The sequence below is a fragment of the Rousettus aegyptiacus genome, unplaced genomic scaffold (assembly GCF_014176215.1).
Source record: "Rousettus aegyptiacus isolate mRouAeg1 unplaced genomic scaffold, mRouAeg1.p scaffold_m13_p_7, whole genome shotgun sequence".
In the NCBI taxonomy this organism is placed as follows: Eukaryota; Metazoa; Chordata; class Mammalia; order Chiroptera; family Pteropodidae; genus Rousettus; species Rousettus aegyptiacus.
The window spans coordinates 56,512,913-56,531,793 of record NW_023416310.1 but is presented as its reverse complement, the minus strand read 5'-3'; the positions used below and the strand labels follow the sequence as shown (position 1 = coordinate 56,531,793).

The 18,881-nt window shown below is 44.4% G+C and overlaps 1 protein-coding gene across 3 annotated transcripts; it reads right to left on the bottom strand.

The window, feature by feature from the left end:
• Positions 1 to 1,335: 1,335 nt before the first annotated feature.
• Positions 1,336 to 18,456, bottom strand: ELMOD3 (ELMO domain containing 3). Of its 3 annotated transcripts, XM_036224007.1 has the most exons (12): positions 18,173 to 18,456; positions 17,636 to 17,735; positions 15,632 to 15,709; positions 15,071 to 15,140; positions 14,818 to 14,886; positions 13,781 to 13,872; positions 12,480 to 12,603; positions 12,091 to 12,213; positions 9,554 to 9,684; positions 2,606 to 2,682; positions 2,201 to 2,328; positions 1,336 to 1,759 (listed from the first exon to the last, which is right to left on the bottom strand). In XM_036224007.1, the coding sequence occupies exons 3-12, from the start codon at positions 15,698 to 15,700 to the stop codon at positions 1,557 to 1,559; spliced, it is 1,086 nt and encodes a 361-aa protein (XP_036079900.1). In that variant the 5' UTR covers positions 15,701 to 15,709; positions 17,636 to 17,735; positions 18,173 to 18,456; the 3' UTR covers positions 1,336 to 1,556. The 3 variants fall into 3 exon arrangements, with proteins under 3 accessions (XP_036079900.1, XP_015992337.1, XP_015992370.1); XM_016136851.2 differs by lacking the exon at positions 17,636 to 17,735; XM_016136884.2 differs by lacking the exons at positions 15,071 to 15,140; positions 17,636 to 17,735; positions 18,173 to 18,456.
• Positions 18,457 to 18,881: the final 425 nt, after the last annotated feature.

Below are 18,881 nucleotides of genomic sequence, written 5' to 3'. Positions count from 1 at the left end.
GGGCAGAGGAGGACACAGGTGACAATTCTGCCACTCTGAAGGGCCAGAACTGGCTTTGCATGATTAAGACAGAGGGGTATGGAGTCATGGTGGGCCTGGCAGGTACTGCTGTGAACCCAGTAGATAGATGGCACAGTGCCAGGCCTCAAGATCGCTTTCAGCCAGGGGTTCAGTTCAGTCTCAAGTTTCCAACTGGGACAGGGTTGTGGCAAGAGGCTGGGGGTGCATCTCTGTCAAGCCAGTATTTCCTCAGCTGGCCTAATACACCATTGCAAGGCAGCTTCCCATGACATATGCTCACCAAGCAAAAGGACAACTTTCTACTACTGTGCAGAAGTCTGGCTTGTCACTTCGTAGGCACACTGCATCATGTATTAGGGTGAGGAGCCCAGGGCCACCATGGGGCTGTCAGAAATGCCTGGACTGCTGTCAAGAGTAGTCATGGGGTCTGGTTCTTACCCTGCTTCCATTTCATCCTGGGCAAGTTGCTTTTCCTTGTCTAGGACTTAGTTCATTCTTTTGTGTAATGGGTATGTGGCTGGAATGTCAAAGAGGCTAGATAGCTAAAGAGGGGGAAATGGAGTAGCCCCAATGCAGTCCCACTCTGGAGGGCATGACCCAGGGGTGGGGGGCCAAGAGCTAGGAGGGAGCTGTGTGAGCCTGGACCACAGTCTTGGAAGCCTGGCAGGACTGTGGCCCATTCTGGAAAAACAGGGCCCCAGGAAGGTACAAAGCTTGTCTTGGAGGAAAACACTTGGGACTTTTAACTCAGAACAATTCTTTTATTCAAAAACTGCTGGTATATGAATTTTCTTCCCTCAGCCAGGCTAGAAAACCATCCCTGATGGGAACTGCACAGCCTCTACGGGGGAGTCCAGCTGGTGGGCAGTTAGGATGGGCAACAATGGAGATACCTAGCCGAAGGCCCTGATCTATATCTTACTGGGGAGGAGGGATGGGGAGAGAAGAGAGCATAATAAGTGCTAGGCCAGAAACCCCAGAGGGGCCCTGGTACTGGCCTGGTAGATGATTAAAGCCAGCGCAGATGTAGCCTCGGGCATCTTGCTCTGGTTCATGCTGCCCCCTGTTGGCTGCTGCCACTGCTGCCTTCTCCCTTCTGATTCTAACTACTATAATATATGTCTGGTCCCTGTCCTATGCCATCAGAGCCCTGAAAGCCCTGCTGCCCAGGAGTCAGAACTCTGGTGTCTCTACCTGGGAATAGCCTTCATTGTGAGGACATGTGGGACACCCAGATGGGGCTGTCCCACCTCACAATTGAGATGACCTGGAACCCAACTTGGTAAGCTCAACTAAGGTCACAACAAAGTTCTTCTCTGGAGACAGGTCTGCGGGGTCAAGTCTAACTGCACCTGATGTCTCAGGGGGACGAGGATCCTCTGATCCCCTGACCAGGCCCAGGAGCTTCCTACATCCTGCTGAGGCAAGAAGGGGCTTGGCCCAGCCAGGGTGTTCCTGACAGGGTGGGCCGTGTGCCCTCTGAAAGCCCTGGTCGCCCTGCCTTTAAGTCTTCCTACATCAGTCCCTGGGGTTGGTCAGATCAGCCATGTGCCTTCAGAAGACTGTGGTGGCAGGTCACACACGCCTATGAAAGTGAGATCCTTGGAGTGAGGGGCCTGTGGCCCATAGCACTTCTGTGCTCCCAGTAAGGAGGCCTGCCCCTTTGACACTCCAGCCAAGTAGCTCTCCAGGGTCTTGAGCAGCCGCCGTGGGCTCTTCTTGGCCAGCACTTCCACATCTGGAATAGAGCATCGGGGCACAGAAGGCTCAAGTGGGCTTTGGGATGCAGAACAGTCAGGGCTCAGCAGCTCTAGGAAGTACCCCCAACCCAGGGCCTATGGAGCAAATGTAAAGGAGTCTTCTAAGATATAGAGCACACCAGAGAGGGAGATCAAAGAACCAGACAGAGCCACAGGGAGCCTACACTTTACCCTGTCCACGACTGCTGCAACTTTGAATAGAGCCCAACTGCTGGACTGGGCTTTCAACTCAGAAAACAATATCACCATAGGTATAATGCCAGAAAGGGAGGAGAGGGGTGGCGGAGAAAGGGACTAGCAGGCTCCAGAGGCTGGGTGGGAAGGGAACTGCAGCCCAAACCAGTCTGGAACCAGCCTGAGGTCCCTGAGCCTGAGAGCACCAGTTCAGGAGCTAGGCCTACCCAGAAGAAAGAGCATACCTTTGAGGACGAAGCCTGAGTCTGAGATGGTCTTCTGCTGCGTCCTCCAGATGTGAGCGAGGTGGAGGAAAGTGGCAGCATAGAAGCTGTTTACCACTGGGATCACCTTCTGCTGCCGATTACACTCCCTGCAGGACAAGGGAGGTGACCTGCTCAGCAGCGGACAAAGGTTGACACCTGGGTGACACCCCACTCCTCCAGGGAAGCCATTCCCCAGGCAGCCATCACATCTGAGGTCAGGGTTGGGGAGGAGAGATGGGTTGGGAGACTGGTGAACGAGGACTTTGCCTATGCTCCCCAGGAGCCAGCAGGTGAGGATGAAAACTGGGGAGAATGCGGCAGGGATGGGACGGAACCAGGCTTTGCTGGGCCACTCAGTGTGGGGTGAGCAGTGTGGGGACTCACCTGGAGAGACACTCCTCCCTTAAGGCCTGGATTGCGATGCGGGTGATATTCACAGACATCAAACAGAAGGGAAATTGCTGGAATGGAAGTGGCACCAGGTCAGTGGCAACCCAGGTCTTGCCTTTTGTGTTACCCATCTTCTACAACCTAGCCTGACCTGCAGGCGGCAACAATAGCTATAGCCCAGAGGCAGCGGCCAATATTATGGATGCTTACACTTAATTTTCACAGTGATCTTTTTCCCATCCTACAGATGAGGACACTGAAGCTCAGTGACCTTAAATAACTTTCCTAAGGCAGTGGAACCAGGATTCCAGCAGAGGTTAATTCACTCCAAAACTGGTATGCATAACTCATGCTAGTTCTCTTGCCTCTTCAGCATCCGACCCATTAGCTCCCCTTGGCCTTCATCAGACTCACCTGTATGCCACCCGTGGACCACATCACTCCTTGGGGTTAGGATGACCACAAGGAAAATAAGGCCCAGTTATCTAATGAACTCCCTTTCTGGTTATCTGACTGCTCATAAGCACTTCATCGCAAAGCAGAGAAGGTGCAAGTAGGCAGGAAGTCCACCTTAACTTGTTGGCACACCCCACCTCTCAGCAACACGGAGCCTGAGAACCGGCAGTGTAGGCCAAGCTCCCGAGAGGAGGCAACATGGAGGCCAGCTGGGGCACTTCACCAGGATGGGCCTCAGAACCCCCTGGGATCCACACCAAAGCTTTACTTTTGGAGGAGCAAATTCCTTCCTATTTGATAACAAAAAGAATACCAAGCAAATGAAAAGAGGCTTTTTCCAGGGAGTTTACAAATATCATATGCTAATTTCCACTGTGGCACATACACAAGGACACCCACTGACAGGGACACACAGATGAATGCGTTCCTTATTAGTTTAAAACAAGAGCCAAAGTTGGGCTCTTGCCTGAAGAGGGAAGCTCTATTACATTATGATGTAGACCTGTGCTGTCCAGTAAGGTAGCAACTAGCTGCATACCAATTTAAATTTAATTAAAAAGTAAATAAAATTGAAAATTCAACTCCCTAGTCATCCTAACAATATTTCAGGTGCTCAATAGCCACATGGGCTCAGTAGCTACTGTATTGGGCAGTGCAGGTCTAAAACATCTCGGCCACTGGAGAAAGTTCTATTTGACAGCAATGAACTGTAGAGGGCCTTTTTCTCAAGGTCTTACACGACACCTGGATTCTAGATGTTGGCCTTGCCACCTGCTAGCTGTGTGTCCTTAGTAAGGCAATCCAAATTCTATGAGACTCAGCTTCTCGTTGAAAGTAAAAAGGAAATAAACTTTGAGTGCTGCGCAGAAAAGAGTGAGCACAACAGGCCTGAGACGGCCGCCCTGCTTACAAGGTTAGCCCTTGGTGAGCATCTGGGGACTTATGGAGTCCCACCATTCCCTCAGGATAACTTACTGTGCCTAAACCCTTTGTGCAAATAATGTGGTTTATGCTGAACACCTGCTCTCCCTCAGTGATTCTGGAATTTTGGTATGTGCTAGACACATGGGGTCTGCATGACCAGCCTGCAATAAAAACCTCGGGTACTGAATCTCTAATGAGCCCCCTGGTTGGCACCATGTCACGTGCTGCACAATTTGATGCTGGATGAATTATGTGTGTCCTGTGTGATTCCACTGGGAGAGGACTCTTGGAAGCTTGCACCTGGTTTCCTATGAATTTTGTTCCCCGCACTTCTTCCCTTAGCTGATTTTGCTTTGGCTGTTCTAAATCACAGTTATACGACTATATGCCAAGTCTCGTTAGCCTTCTCAGTGAATCACAGAACTTGGGGGGTTTCTGGGGACACTGATTCGTGTGCCATGCTGGGCACAGTCCAGACACTAATCATTACAGAAACTCTATGAGATAGGTTTTATTATCCATACTTTACATTTTCTGTTATCCCATATCTACCTCACAGGGTCGCTCTGAGGAGTAATTTAGATCACATATACAAAACGGTAAGCACGGTGTCAGCCTAAAAAGTGCTAACAAACGTTCACAATTATTATCTTTGCCTCAGTGTATGCGGCTGAGGTCAGCCCCAATGCATTTATATCTTCGCATATTGCCTATTTAATTATCACATGTAGCTACATAATATGGCCCCTTCCTTTGATTTTTTTCAGTCTAAAAATAAATATGGGAACAAGAATATGGTAGCAATATCATTAACAGAGGATTTAAACCTAGTGTTCATTCACTCTTGGGAACATTTTTATAAAGCCCACTTATTAAAAAGCAGTGAAAAAACTAGAATTTAGATCTAAATGTCTCCTTTCCTTCAGCAGTTCCCTTGGACTTGAAAAGTGTCCCTTTGAGCTAAAATACTACGCTGAGGCTGTGTTAACGGAACTGACTAAAAGCAGAGGAAATAAGATCTGGACATTTTTGAGTTTTCATTTAAAATTTCATTTCTCTTCAGGCCTCATATTTGGGCTTAAATACCTCCAAATACTGAAGCAGGAAGACCAGATTGTCTTTGGTGGCTGCTGCTAACATGGCCCCACCTCTAGAGATTTCAGTTCAGTTGTTCAGGGGACAGTCCTGAGCATCCACATGCCCCCAGGAGACTCTGAAGTGTGTTGCTTGTAAAGAGCCTGCCACTAGCTAGCTGTCAGGAGATGTGGGTCCCAGGCCTGGCATCACTTAACTAGCCACCCAGCTTTGCACAGAAACACTTTACCTCTCTGATCCTTTCATTCCTTCACTGTATAAAGGAGATTTATAAGGATCATCTCTGCCCTACCTCTTTGCAGGCTTGTCATGTTGATGGAATGAAATAATGGATGGAAACTGCATGGAAAGCTATACAAATTGTTGTACATGAGTAAATATTAGTATAAGGCACTTCCGTGCCTGCCAGCAGTTAGCCTCATGTAGCCTGCCTCTCTTGGCTGCAGCACTCCTCAGGACAGCGTGGGCTAAGTGGTTCTACCCTGCCAGGGTTCATGGGCATCCTGGGGTCCCTCTAGAGGTTGTAGTTTTTGGCCAATTTCTCTTTAGCAGGATGTACAACAGATACCTGAAACTTTAGCTCTCTTCTTTAGAGAGAAACAGGGCTGGCTGCTGGCAAGACTGTGTCCCCCAACTATTACTTTGATCTCATACGTGCCTCCTGGAAAACTGTGTGTTCAAGATTCATAAGCATTTGAGTTCATGTTTTACTTTAAAACCTTGAAATTACTAATACTTCAAGGATTTATAAAGCTGGAAGAGATACTAGAATTATTTAGGCCAAACTCCTTATTTCATGAAAGAGCAAACTGAGGCCCAGAGACTTGCCTCAGATCATAGCTAAATAAATAATAATACTGCAGATGAAACTAGCATCTAGCTTCCTGATACCTACATCAGCCCTCTTATTTTACTAAGCTACTCTTCCTTCATATTTTCTGACATTCATATTGTGAAGTAAATATAAATCTCCAGTAAATTCCACCAAGGCCAGCAGTTGAAGGGATAAGAAACAGATTGGTCAAAGTGGTCAAAGATCAAGTCCCCTGTAATTTCCTCATCTTGCTGTTCCTTCTGCCTGGGACACTCCTTCCTCAGGTATTTGCATGGTTTGTGCCCTCACTTCCTTCAAGCCTGTTCTTGAAAACAGATGAGGGATTCTGAGTTGGCAATAACCCTCTACCCTGGCTTGCATATTTCTTCAGGAAGGTCTTACAGGTCTTCATAAATCACAAAAAGGGAGAAACTGAGATCGGAGATGATTTATAGGAAATCATTAGCTGCAAGACCTTAGGCAAGCCATTTCTCCTCTCTGGGTCTCCATTTCCCAATCTCTAAAATGAGGGCCGGATCAGTGATTGCTGAACTAGTTCTCAACCTCTGGGAGTCAATTACAACAAAGCAGTGTTTCTTCAAGAAACTGCATTGTTACTTAAGCTAACTGGTACAGTTCTTGAACTTGACCCAGACATACTACCCTGAATCATAATGACCACAGAATATGCCTAGTCTCAACCTGTGGAGTCCTGATATATCTCAAGACCAGACACTCATCAAATCCCATTCTTGCCTCCTCCAGTGCTTCCTAGAATAGATAGGCATATGTGAAGCCTTAAGATTTAATGAGTGTTTTCCCCCCAAAGATAGAGATATTCAGTAAATGTTAGAAATGAAAAACTGCCCAGGTGGCAGGAACTATGAGATTATTTGTTTTGTACTCAAGAAGTTTTGGATTCAAGAGATCTACTGTATTAATGTGTGTGTGTATGTGTGTGTGCACAGCACACACAAATATGTATTTAACTGATTTAAAAAACATAAAATGTATTTTATATAAGATGTATTATATATAAGATACATAAAATGTATTTTTACTTATAGAAATCAAAAGTTACTTTGATAACTAACACTCACTGAATAACTAATGTGCTTGGCTCTTTACATAGTTTATCTTCAACTTAGTGTGATTCTATAGGGTTGAATGGTGTTCGCATGTTACAGAGGAAGAAATTGAGGTCCTGAGAATTAAGGATATAACATGGCTAACACCACTGTTATTGCAACAGTCTGTTTTTGCAACTCAGGCTTGCCCAACTCCAACCCTCTAAGGTAAAAAGACCTGATGAAAACGCTGTAGATCGGACCTACAGCCACTCATTCTCAGGCTCCTCTCAGGCAGTATCAAAGCACACCCTCCTTCCTGTTCTCTGTGAAGGGCTACTGAGACCTCTTCCTATCAGAGTTGGGAGTGAACCGGTGACATATGCATATATGACAAGTTCTGGCCACTGACAGGGCCTAGACACAGTGAGATCCTAATAGCAGTGAGAACACTGAGTGCTCAGATCCTGGTTTCTAAATATCATTCTCCAATTAAAGGAACAAGAGCTCCTTAGAGAGGTGGTTGAGTCCAGGGCTAAAAAATAAAAATGAGCCTAGATCATCTTATGGTGTTTACAAAGTTAAAAAGTGCTCAAAAAAATGCATAGGGCATGTTGAAAGGGCACAAGTGCCACCCTGAAAGAATTCTTAAAATAGCCAAAGATGGAACAATTTGAGCAACAAAGTAAATAATGATAGTGTTGGGTTATAACTCATAGAATAAAATAAATATCCATGAGTCCATACAGATATAAAAACTTAAAAAATAAAAACAAGAGAACAGATTATTCTTTCTTACAAAATTTATTAATTCTCACAGAATTAATAAATGTAGGAAGAAGGAGGAAAACAGAAAAGCACCATTGGAACAAAGTTTGAGAAGGAACAGGATATTTACATAGTTTCAAAGTATCTTCTTTAGGATAGTTATTAATTGCAAAGGGAGAAATAGTAACTTTACAGTGGAGAAACCAACAGACATCACCATAACCACGTAACCACTGTTCAAGGTTAGCCACACCATGTTGACATTACCTGCTCTGGGTATGAGGCACAGAGAAGGGCACATCATTTCTGTGTTCTGACCAAAAATGCATAACCTCAATCTAACATTTATGTGACAAGCAGAATCCTTCAATTTGCTCTTTCCTTTCCACTGCATTTGATGGCCATTCTCTTTCCAGTTGCTCAGACTAAAAATCATCATAGATTCCTCCTTCTTATACCCATATCTAACCCATTAGAAAAATATGTTGGCTCTACTCTCCTAAGCCCATATACTCAAGAGTCTACATCCGGCATCTGACCACTTCATCATACCATCTCCTCTGAAAACACCCTGCTCCAAACCACCATCATCTCTAACTTGATAATAAAACCCTAGACTATTCTCAACCTGGTGGCTGGTAGGATCCATTTAAAAATTTCAAGCTGGATCACATACTCCAGGCTGCTGAAAACCATCATTTCACTCGGAGTAAAATCAAAAGTCCTTATTGTAGCCTACCAGACACTATGCCATCTGGTCCTATTACTCTATGACCTCTTTTCCTACTGCCCTCCTATCCTCCTCGTACACCAGCTGGCTTCCCTGCCAGAAACAGGTCCTTGTCAGGACCTGTGCTGTAGCTGCTCCCTCTGCATGGAATGCTCGTCCCCCAGATATTAGCTTGGCTAACATCTTTATCTCTTCAAGGCCTTGTTTAAGTCTCACCCTCTCATGAGAGCTACCTTGACCCAACCCATAAATACTGTAACTCCCTCCCCACATTTTCCTAACCCTACCCCACTTGTTCTTTTACCTTAGCACTTATCACTTTCTAACATAGTCTATAATTTATATATCTATTATGCTTACTGTCTTGTCTTCTCTGCTAGAAGGATCTTTGTTTTGCTCACTGATGTATCTCAAGTACCCCGAACAATAAGCACCACAGGGAATGCTGAATAAATATTTGTTTAGTGAATGGATTCCAGGTCTCATGAACCTGGGATAGATGAATGTCAAGAGACAGGCAAATTTGTTTTCTAAAATGGAGGGACTACCACCATTTACTACCTGGGAAAACCACCGAAGCCAACCCCAGAGAGCAGGCCTGGCCAGAGACTGAGGGCTACAGAAGCCACTTCTGGCCTAGCGGTAAATCTATGTCATGACCCTCGGAGGCACATCTTCCCCTTTGGGTGACACGAAGGCTGACTCTCCTCCTTTAGGGCCAGGGACCTCCTCAGAGAGGGTGGTGAGGGGAAACACTAACACCACAGTTGTAGCTGATGCTTGTGTACACAATCTCAATGAATTTTCCCAACTATCCAGCTTCAAGTTTCCACAATTTCCATTCTATAGATGAGGAAACCAAGGCCCTTAGGAGTTGAGGCAATGCTTGAGACACACGCTAATAAGTAGTGGAGCTCAGATTCCAGTGCTGACAGGGGAAGACCATTCCTGACTTGCCTCAGCTGTCCTGAGAGACTTCAGCCATTACAGATTATATACCCGTGAGGCCCGCCTAGCCACTCAGAAGAGCCCTGTACCCAGGTCCTAGCTCCACTGCCCTCTTTGCTGGCTTCCCACCAAAGCCCCACCTGGATATGGTGACGGGACAGACGGAAAATCTCCTGGGCCATCAGCAAGGTTTTGGAGTCCATCACCAGGTACAACAGATGCAGGAGGGCAAGGAAGCCTGCTCCTCTCAGGTCTGTTGCTGGATTTGCTCCTATAACAGAAACCGTAAGGAAACTGAGAGTGACAGGTAACAATACGTAATGAAATCCCTGCTCCTGTGAGCTTCAACAACTTGGTTACAGGCCAAATGGAGAAGCTATACTTCACTTGAGTGTCATAAGGTACCCCTTGGCTCTGTCAGGGAAGTCAGAGAAGTCAGAAAAGTAGGGGGCTGGGACTGTTTTCCCTTTCTGGTGATAAGAAGGCCGTCATCTCTAGTGGTGTCAGTAAAGGTAAAGTGGTTGTCAGTGGAGGCTACATGAGAACAGTAACGAGGCATCCCTGCCCCTCCCAGCCAGCGGTAGTAGTGGAGGTCAAGTAGGATACCAGGTTTTCAACCCCCACCTGGCAGTAATAGGGTGACCTTCCCCTTCCTCCGATGGCTCAATGTTAGAGGAGGCTTGCTAAGTAAAAGATTTTAAAAAGATCCAGAATGTCATTGCGTAATTTCCAAAATGTCCTGGGCAGTCACTGTTGCACCAAGTACTAGGAAAGTCAATTTGAATAAGAAAAGATAATTACTACATAGCAACACTGACAACACCGAGATTGAAATTATCTGATAGGGATTTTAAAATAGCTGTTGGAGGCAGAATAATGGCCTCTCCAAAGATTTTCCCAAAACATATGACTACATAATGTTGCATGCCAAGGGGGAATTAAGATTGCAGGTAGAATTAAGGTTATTAATAAGCAGATAGGAAAATTATCCTGGATTATCTGAGCGGACCCCATATAAAAATTGAAAGAGAGTGGCAGAAACAGAGAGTCAGAAAGAGATGTGAAAACAGAATCAGGCTCAGAAAGATGCTAAGGAGGAGGAGAAATGCAGGGAGCCTCCAGAAGGTGAAAAAAGTAAGTAAACTGATCCTGTCCTAGAGCCTCCATAAAAGAATGCAGCCCTGTTGCCACCTTGATCTTACCCCAGTGAGACCTAGTTCAGACTTCTGAATGATAGAACTAGAAGATAATAAATTTGTGTTGTTATAGCCACTCAACTTGTGGTAATTTGTTGCAACAATTTGTCATCATGATAATGTCTTTGATAAGCCATTACCAAAAAACTTAGAAAAAATAAAGAAACATAAAGTCTCGGTAGAGAAATGTCAGATATAAGGAACCAAATAAAAACTTTAGAACTAAAAAACATATTAACTAAAATTAAAAACTCACTGGAAGGGCTCAATAGCAGAACAGGAAAGAAATCAGTGAACTTGAAGATGGAACAATATAAATGACTCAATCTGAACAACTGAGATAAAACAAAATGTACAGCGCCTTGGAAATCTATGAGCTATAAAATGATCCCCCTGCCCCCCCCAAAAAAAATCTTAAAAGCAGAAAGAGGGAAAGAGGGGGAGAAAGAGAGAGAGAGAATGAGAGACAGACAGACAGACAGACAGAGAGACAGAGAGACAACTCTGTGACTGTCAGGGAGAAATAATTCAAATGACAGCAGCTTTCTCCTAAGAAACAATGGAGGCCGAAAGGAAATAGCATATTTTTCAAGTGCTGAAAGAAAAGAACTGCCAACCGGGAATCGTATACCCAGAGAAATTACCTATCAGAAATAAAAGGGGAATGAAGCCATTCTCAGACAAAGGAAAACTAAGAGAATTTATCACCACTAGACCTACCTTAGAAAACAGCTAAAGGAATTTCTTAAAACAGAAGAAAATGATGAAAGAAGGAAACTTGGAATATCAGAAAGGAAGACATAACAATGGAAAGAGCAAATGCATGGGTAAACACAACAGACTTTGTTTCTCTTGAGCTTTAAAAATTGCTTAGTGGTTGAAACAAAAATCCTAACACTCATGTGATTTTCAATATACATAGAGGAAATATTTAAGACAATTATAATATAGCTGAGGGAAGGTAAAGGGACTTAAAGCACATTGTCCATACCAACAGACTATCAATTATGGATATATGAAGTTTCCTTTTTATATTAAAATATTTTATTATTCTACACAAATATAACTTGATATAATTTTGAAAAAGAGCACAATTCAAAACCAAGTGTAATCATTTTCACTCAAAAAATAAAACATAAAAAAATTTTCATCCATATTAATGGAAAAGAGGAAAAAGAAAAACTAGATTCCAAATCACATCACTCCAATGCTTTCCATCTCACTTAGAGTAAATGCTTTACAATGGCCTGCAAGGCCACAAATGAACTGTTTTCCTTTTGCTCTCTTCTCCACCTCAGCTATACTATTTCTAAGAGTTAAGCATGCTTCACTTCAGGGCCTTTGCACATGCTCCACTCTCTCTTCCTGAAATGCCTTTCCTCAGATATCCTGTCTCATAGCTCTGGCATGACAGAAAGAGGAGAATCTGGGCACTCTTACCATGGAATCAGGTCCAGGGAAAGAAGAACCATTCCTCTTACCTTGAAAGCCCAGATCTTCCCAGTGATCTCCGTAGAGGGCACAGTCAAACTTGGAGCCGGTCAGCTTCTTGTAGATGGTCTGGAGTACTCGGCCATGCACTGGGTCTTGGCTATCCAGGCCACCTGCCCCAAAACACACCATGCTCTCTATTGGATTGCCCTTCAGGGGAGGACTGAGTGCCTCTTAGAGAATGGTACAGTGAAGGTAGATCCAGACTGTGTTTAAGACATCCTGTTCCCCCATAATTTTACCCCTCAGCTCCTACTCCCTATCCCAACATGGGAAATGCAAGACCCTTGGGTTAGTCTTAGTAACAGGGTGGGTGAACAGTGCTCTCTGCCTGACCTCATACGCAGTGCTTGCTTTGTGCCGGCAACCATGCACTCACACTGAGCAATGGTCAGGACCAAGTCCCTTTCTTCACGGAGTCCCCGGTGAAGCTTTGGAGGTCCGAAGAGGCAGTGCCGGAGGGCAGCAAGTCCAGTTCTTCGAATTGTGGGCTGGATTCTTTTCTTGGGAGAAAAATGCAGGTAATGAATGCTGGGTTCACCTGCTTTAATGAACTTACGATCAGGCTCAGTACAGGTACTGTTCTTACAGAAAGTAGTTGCCCAAGTTAAGTGGCTGGTCTCTGGGCAAGGAAAAGGGGGCGGAAGCTGTGAAGCATCTGTGGAATCTATGGAGGCAGGCTCTTCTAGTTCCTAGGTTTTTTGTAAAGAGAAAGATGTCCCCAAGCATAGGCATTATCCATCACCTATCTATATTTGGTCCCTCGGGCTTTTCCATTATTACCTATTCCACTGAGAGCCTAGGAGATTAGAGATGGCTGAGTGTGGGGACTGCCCCTTGTGGTCTGACAAATGCCAGACCAGGTTTCCCAGAAGGGCTGCTGCTACGCAGCCTTCGTATGTCTGTCTGTCTTTCTGTAAAGGACGTAATTTATAAAGGCTAGCAGCACTCTCAACTTCCAGGATAAGAAAGACAGTGGGGATGGAAGTTTAATGGAGACTTTTTGGGGGCTAGACAGCTGTGTGGGGTAGCTAGAGCCTCCCGTCCATACTGACTTCTTACTGCTCAAGGCCATTGCCCAAGGTCTTAGAATATACTGATTTGGGTAGCTTCTGGCAACCTGATTCCTGTCTTTTCAGCCTCTCTTGAGCCAGGTTTTAGGTGTAAGATGTGAAATCACATTCCTCGAAACTTAATACTGCCCCAAATAGGGTACTAGCGTTTATTCTCTGCAATATTTATTTATTTTTTTCCAGTCCTACATATTTTTGAAATTCCCAGATAGCTTCTGGCACCTTGAGGGAATGGAAGATATTCCCAAATTAGCCATGAATTGCTCTGCTCTCTGGAAGGTTGCCTTGCTTCCCCAAAGAACTACTTAGCATTTGATTCCAGACCTTCCATCCCTAAGAAAGAAGAGCAGAGAGCAGCTACATAGACGACTACATGATAGGGCTTCAAGAACTGTAGGGCACAGTCCCAGAAAGGCCACCAGGGCCCTGCACAAACACATGGGTCTTTGACTACATATGACTCTGTGCCCCAAGATTTCTTAGGTGAGATAGAGCCCTCAACTGGAAGCTTCCATCTTGCTTGCCCAGTGCCCTTCCCTGGTGGGATAGAAACCTGGTTCCTGGGAAGGTGCTTTGCTTGAGATCTCAAACCTTCCTATTGTCATACCTTGAAGGAGGAGAGGTCCACAGTCTGGAAATGCTGCAGCGCCTCACTGAAGGAGATTAGCTGCACAGACTGGTCTGAGCTGGCTTGGTTCCCTGTGGCAAGAAGGAAGACACCCTGGGATTAACAGTAGTTACTGTGTCAGCAAACATTTCTCGAGGGCCTTTTCATTTCTCACTTCCAAGCAGAACTGGCTTCCAGCTGTAACCATCAGACACCCTAAACTACGACCAATCCTCTTTCAAGGAACTGGCATCACCTGCTGGGCAAACGCCCTTTTCAGACCAGGCTTTTCAAAAGTTTGCTTGACTGACCTCTGCAGTGAGTATGGACAGACCTGGCCCTAAGGGGCTCCTTAAATTCCACTCATCTGTGAGGGGGCAAGTCATTGCCTAGAGTAGGCACCCATGTAGGAGGATGCCATGGGTTTGCCTAGTGGTCTTTCCGAATTTCTACTTTGCCCTTTCTCATACCCTCTCCATCCTTTGTGACAGTCCATAGGGAATTAACTTATCAGTTAGCAATACAGGTGATAGCTGATACAGTCCACTGGAACATTTTTCCAGGAGCTCAAGCGGGGCTCAGGATAGATATGAGTCCTAGTTCTGCTTTCCCACCACTCTCAGAAAGGGATGTGAGATTATTACCAAGCCCTCAGGGGCTTCCAGCAGATGGCTTCAGTTCTCACTTTTAGGGATTTCTTTGTACAGTAAACAACCTACTCATCCTTATGCAGGGGCCCTGGCTGCCTGCCTCCATCCTTCTGCCTAACCTCATCACTCTACAGAAGCCGACCCTGACCAATGTCCTCCCTGTCTTCTCTCAGGACTGGGTGGATGGCAGCCCTTTCCCCATGGCATTTACTCCCATTTCCTTCAGACTGTCACCATCTTTGGATCTGAAAGAGAAATTTTATTCTACGTCACACAGCTGAAATCAGAACACTCCTAATCCCAGAGTCAGGGAAACATTAGCCTCACATGTGGATGGTGTCATACTAGCAGCTTGTTGTAAGGAGATAGTGCCATTCTTGCAGTTACCTGTCTCTGGTTGGATGTTGTCCACAGCTTCCCATTCTTCTTGGGCTCTGAGCACCTCTGTGCTCATAACTGCAAAAGCGAGAAAAGGAGCCCCTCTGAGATCTAGGTGTCTGGATCACTGCCAGCCCCAGCCTTATCTACCTGCCTTGGGTCTTGTTGCCTCAGATACCCATTTTGCACAGCTGCCAGAGCTCTACTGGGAGCTCTGACTTGGGCTCCGCCCATGCTCCAAGGGCCCTGAAGGGGACCTTACCACCTGGCACCCATCCATTAGCTTCTGTTGTCAGGGCCTGGAGGATGCTGTGGTTCTTCAACTCTGAGATCTGTAGGAGCAGTGATCTTTAGTCTGAGAGTAGAATCCACGTCCCCCATAAACACAAACATGTCCCACCACTGTACTGAATGTCCTTGAAACTGGAGTTCAGAAGGATCTATTCTACCTGGATGGGTTGATTAAAGCCCATCTTAAAGAGGGGCACCTGGAGAACTCCAACTATGATGTAGAAGTTGGGCGATGTGGGGATCACATCCTATGTCCTCCTTGAACAGTAAACAAACAAAAATTCACATAATTCAATTAAGACTGTGGTGTGCCTCTAGTATTCCTGCTGCACTTCATATTCTGCTTCACTACAGCAATCATCTTAATAGATAGAGGCTGTTTGCTTGTTTGTGCCCCACACCCTTTCCCCTGAGAATGAGCTCTCGGAGGGCAGGGTCTATGCCATCCTGTGTCATGGTTCCTAGCACCACATGGCAGCATGCAACACAAGCCTGCAATGGCAGGAGATACTAAGGTGCGGGCAACACGTACAGGAATTCCTCTGAAAGCCAGAAGAGCACCGCTGTCCTTGCCATAAGGTGAAGAGTACCCAGCAGACATATTTTCAACCTGTAAGACAAATCAGAGTCAATCTCCCAGGCACATGCCAGTCTCCAAAGGCAACAGCCCAAATGTCACACCTTTTCCTAGTATCACACACACAAAATGGAAGACCTGAGAAGTTAACCACAGGAATACTATAAGGGTACACTTCTGTTTAATCTGGTTTTAAGAACAACTGAAAAAAGCTTAATGTTATCTCAAAAAATCTTACAGAGATTTCCTGGCTCTGTTAAAGGTCTCAGGGCTCTGAGTAAGTAAAGTTTGGAGAGTGGTTCCTCACTCTTGGCCTTTCTGCTCAGCCAAATCTTTCCCTTAGTAGAGCTTTATAAAAAAACCCATCTGACCAACTTTTTGCAACTCCTATCACCGATACAGGGCTAATTTTCTTATTATATTAAAAAAAAAAAAGTCCTACAAATCAGTAAGGAAAAAAAATAACCCAGTTGAAAAACGGGCATAGATATGGACAGTTTACACAAAAGGAAACGCAAATAGTTCTTAAACATATGAAAAAATGCTTAACCTTACTCTTGATAAGACAAATATCAAATAAAATTACTCTGAGATAATATTTTTCACTTAGTATATTATCAAAGACCAAAAGTTTGATAACACACTGTGTTGGCTAGAGTGTTAAGTTTTGTAGCACGTTAGAGAGTAAATTGTTACCACTTCTATCGCTTGACAACACCTGACAACATCACACCTGCTCTGCACATTTTGGGCCTACAATTGCATTCTAGGATTCATCTAACAGATATACTCATCTATGTGCAAAATAAAATGCTTACAGTGTCATTCATAGTGCCGCTGTTTGTAATCACAAAAGGGCAGAAAAACCCTAAATGTCTACTAATGAACTAATTAAACGAATGAAAGTATATCCACTCAATGAGATCCTATATAGCCATAAAGAATAAAAAAATGTTTTATGGACAATATGAAACAGTCTCATGATATACTGTGTGGGAAAGCAAAGGGCAAAGTATGTAAACTATTTTACCATTTGTTTTTTTTTTTTTTTAATGAAACATAAACATGTTTGCTTGTCTCTGAGAGATTATTTCCATAATTATACCCAAGAAGTAGTAACGTTGCCTCCAACAGGAAAACTGGATGGCTAACGGACAAAGGTAGAAGGTAATTTTTTTTCACTATGTGTACACCCTTTGTACTTTTGGGATTTGAACGATGAGAATATATCATTTTCTGTAAAATAAAATATTTAAAAACTAATCAAAGGAAAATAACTAATAAAGGAATCATTGCTTATGTTAAGGCCCTGGAATCCTAATTATCTCATTACTCTAATCCCTCCTATACATTTTTGCCAATTAATAGTTCTTAAACTTTGATTTCTTTATGCCTGGGACACAAGAATGGACACCAAACACACCATACCTGAGCCAACTCCTCCATAACTGGCTTCATGGTGCCTAAGCACTAGTATTTCCCATCTTAATCCAATGAACACACTTCCCGCAGTTCCTCTCACCTCCATCCCTTGAGTTATGTGGTTTTCCTCCAGAATACAAACCCGGCTCCTACTTCTCTGAGTTCTCTATTCCCTTCAAGATCAGTTCCATCTCCTCAAGGTGGCCTGTCTTACCAACTGGGGCTACAATGGTTTCTTGCTTCTCTGAAGTCCCATAGCCCTCCTGTATGTAGCATAAGTTCCTATGCAAAGGCCTATCTCTCCAATCAGATTCTGCTGGGTTGAGTGTAGGGACCTTCTTTTACACTTCTTTAATATTTCCCATATTCATTCACATAGTACTAGGCACAAAGTATATTCCCCCAAATATTTGGTGATTCATCATGAACAACTTCCTCCAGCAGTCTGTGTACTCTGGATTCATTTCATCCTTCCTTTCCCTCTCCAGCTCAGTCCCCTCCAGTGTCCAAAGACTTCCCTCTGGAAAAACAGTTCACCTGTCTTAGTACAGTGGAGAAAACATTCCTGAAGTCCCAAGGCAAAGGCTGTGTCCCAGCTCTAGCCACTGAATCCTATAGGTTCCATTTCAGACCATTTCTGAGCAAGGTAGTGGGAAAGGTAAGGAACATGGGGTTAGCTGCCAGGCATGCACAAAGACAGATCACAGTGAACCAAGATTCCTGAGGATAATCAGGCCAAAGCAATGTTTGACAGATAAAAGGCCAGTAAGATAAATAATCCCAATTGATGAAATACAAATTTTTGGAAGAATTCCTCATTGAGGTTCTCCTCCCACCCAAGCAAATCCAAACCCAAATCACATAACCCATTTAGAAAATAAGCTCTCAGGAAAGGCAACTGATCCAGAGGTGAACAGAAGCTTCTAATAGAACAAAGAGAACTTTAATGTGGGTTTTTCCTAAATATTTTCTTAAACATAAAGTTCCAAGTTCTCTTCATATATGCTGTCTCATTACTATTAATGAAATGCATGGAACGAACACCATTTTTTCAAAATGGAAGTGTTTGCTTACCTGTTCTTCTCTCGATTCTTTCTCATTATAGAAAAAGCAAGATTTTTCATTCATGACTCAAAACCATTTGTTCAAGGTAGCTTTGTCCTTGGGCTCAGAAAGATTAATAAGCTCTGAGATTAGAAACTATGGGGAGAGCCAGAGATCCAACTGCTCTACCTCTGCCTTCCTTCTTGGCAGTCATTCAGACTTAGAGCAAGAAAACAGTCCCTATGTGCCATCACCAGGGTGCAGGAAGTTTCTGTGAGTACTGAAAAAAGTCCCTGAGGTCTCTGAAGCTTCGGCCCTGTAAAACAAACAAACAAACAAACAAACAAAGACTAGTTTCATCATTCAGTTATGCCTCTGTTGAGAAGACTTTAAAAACCTTTAGACACCTGTAAATTTACCCTGAATAAATAAGCTGCTTTAGCCAAATGCCTACCTCTTATTACCCGTGACACTGGATGGAAAGAAGGGGACCCCACAGGAGTCTGAGGGCTCAATTCTCAATATCCGGAAGGCAGCAGCACCATTGTAAGTGGTGGGGTCTGTTTCTGACAATGAAGTTAATGGGATCTGAGGCAGTTTATCAAAGGGGTGAGGTTAATGGGTGGCACCTTGGTGGGTGGTCTTAGCTGAAGTGCTTAGGCTTTGCTTAGGTCTCAGATATAGGTTGGGTTGGTGGACTTATACGAGATCTGGCCTCTATGATGGTAGAAACTAAATG

What these genes read in the sequence shown, in the direction of transcription:
- ELMOD3 (XM_016136851.2), bottom strand. Translation starts at nt 18,226, where the DNA reads ATGAATGAAAAATCTTGCTTTTTCTATAATGAGAAAGAATCGAGAGAA. An exon ending in TAATGGATGGGTGCCAGGTG is followed by an intron (nt 14,887 to 15,070) that starts GTAAGGTCCCCT and finishes TCGCTTTTGCAG; the next exon opens with TTATGAGCACAGAGGTGCTC. An exon ending in TGTCCCGTCACCATATCCAG is followed by an intron (nt 2,683 to 9,553) that starts GTGGGGCTTTGG and finishes CTTCCATTCCAG; the next exon opens with CAATTTCCCTTCTGTTTGAT.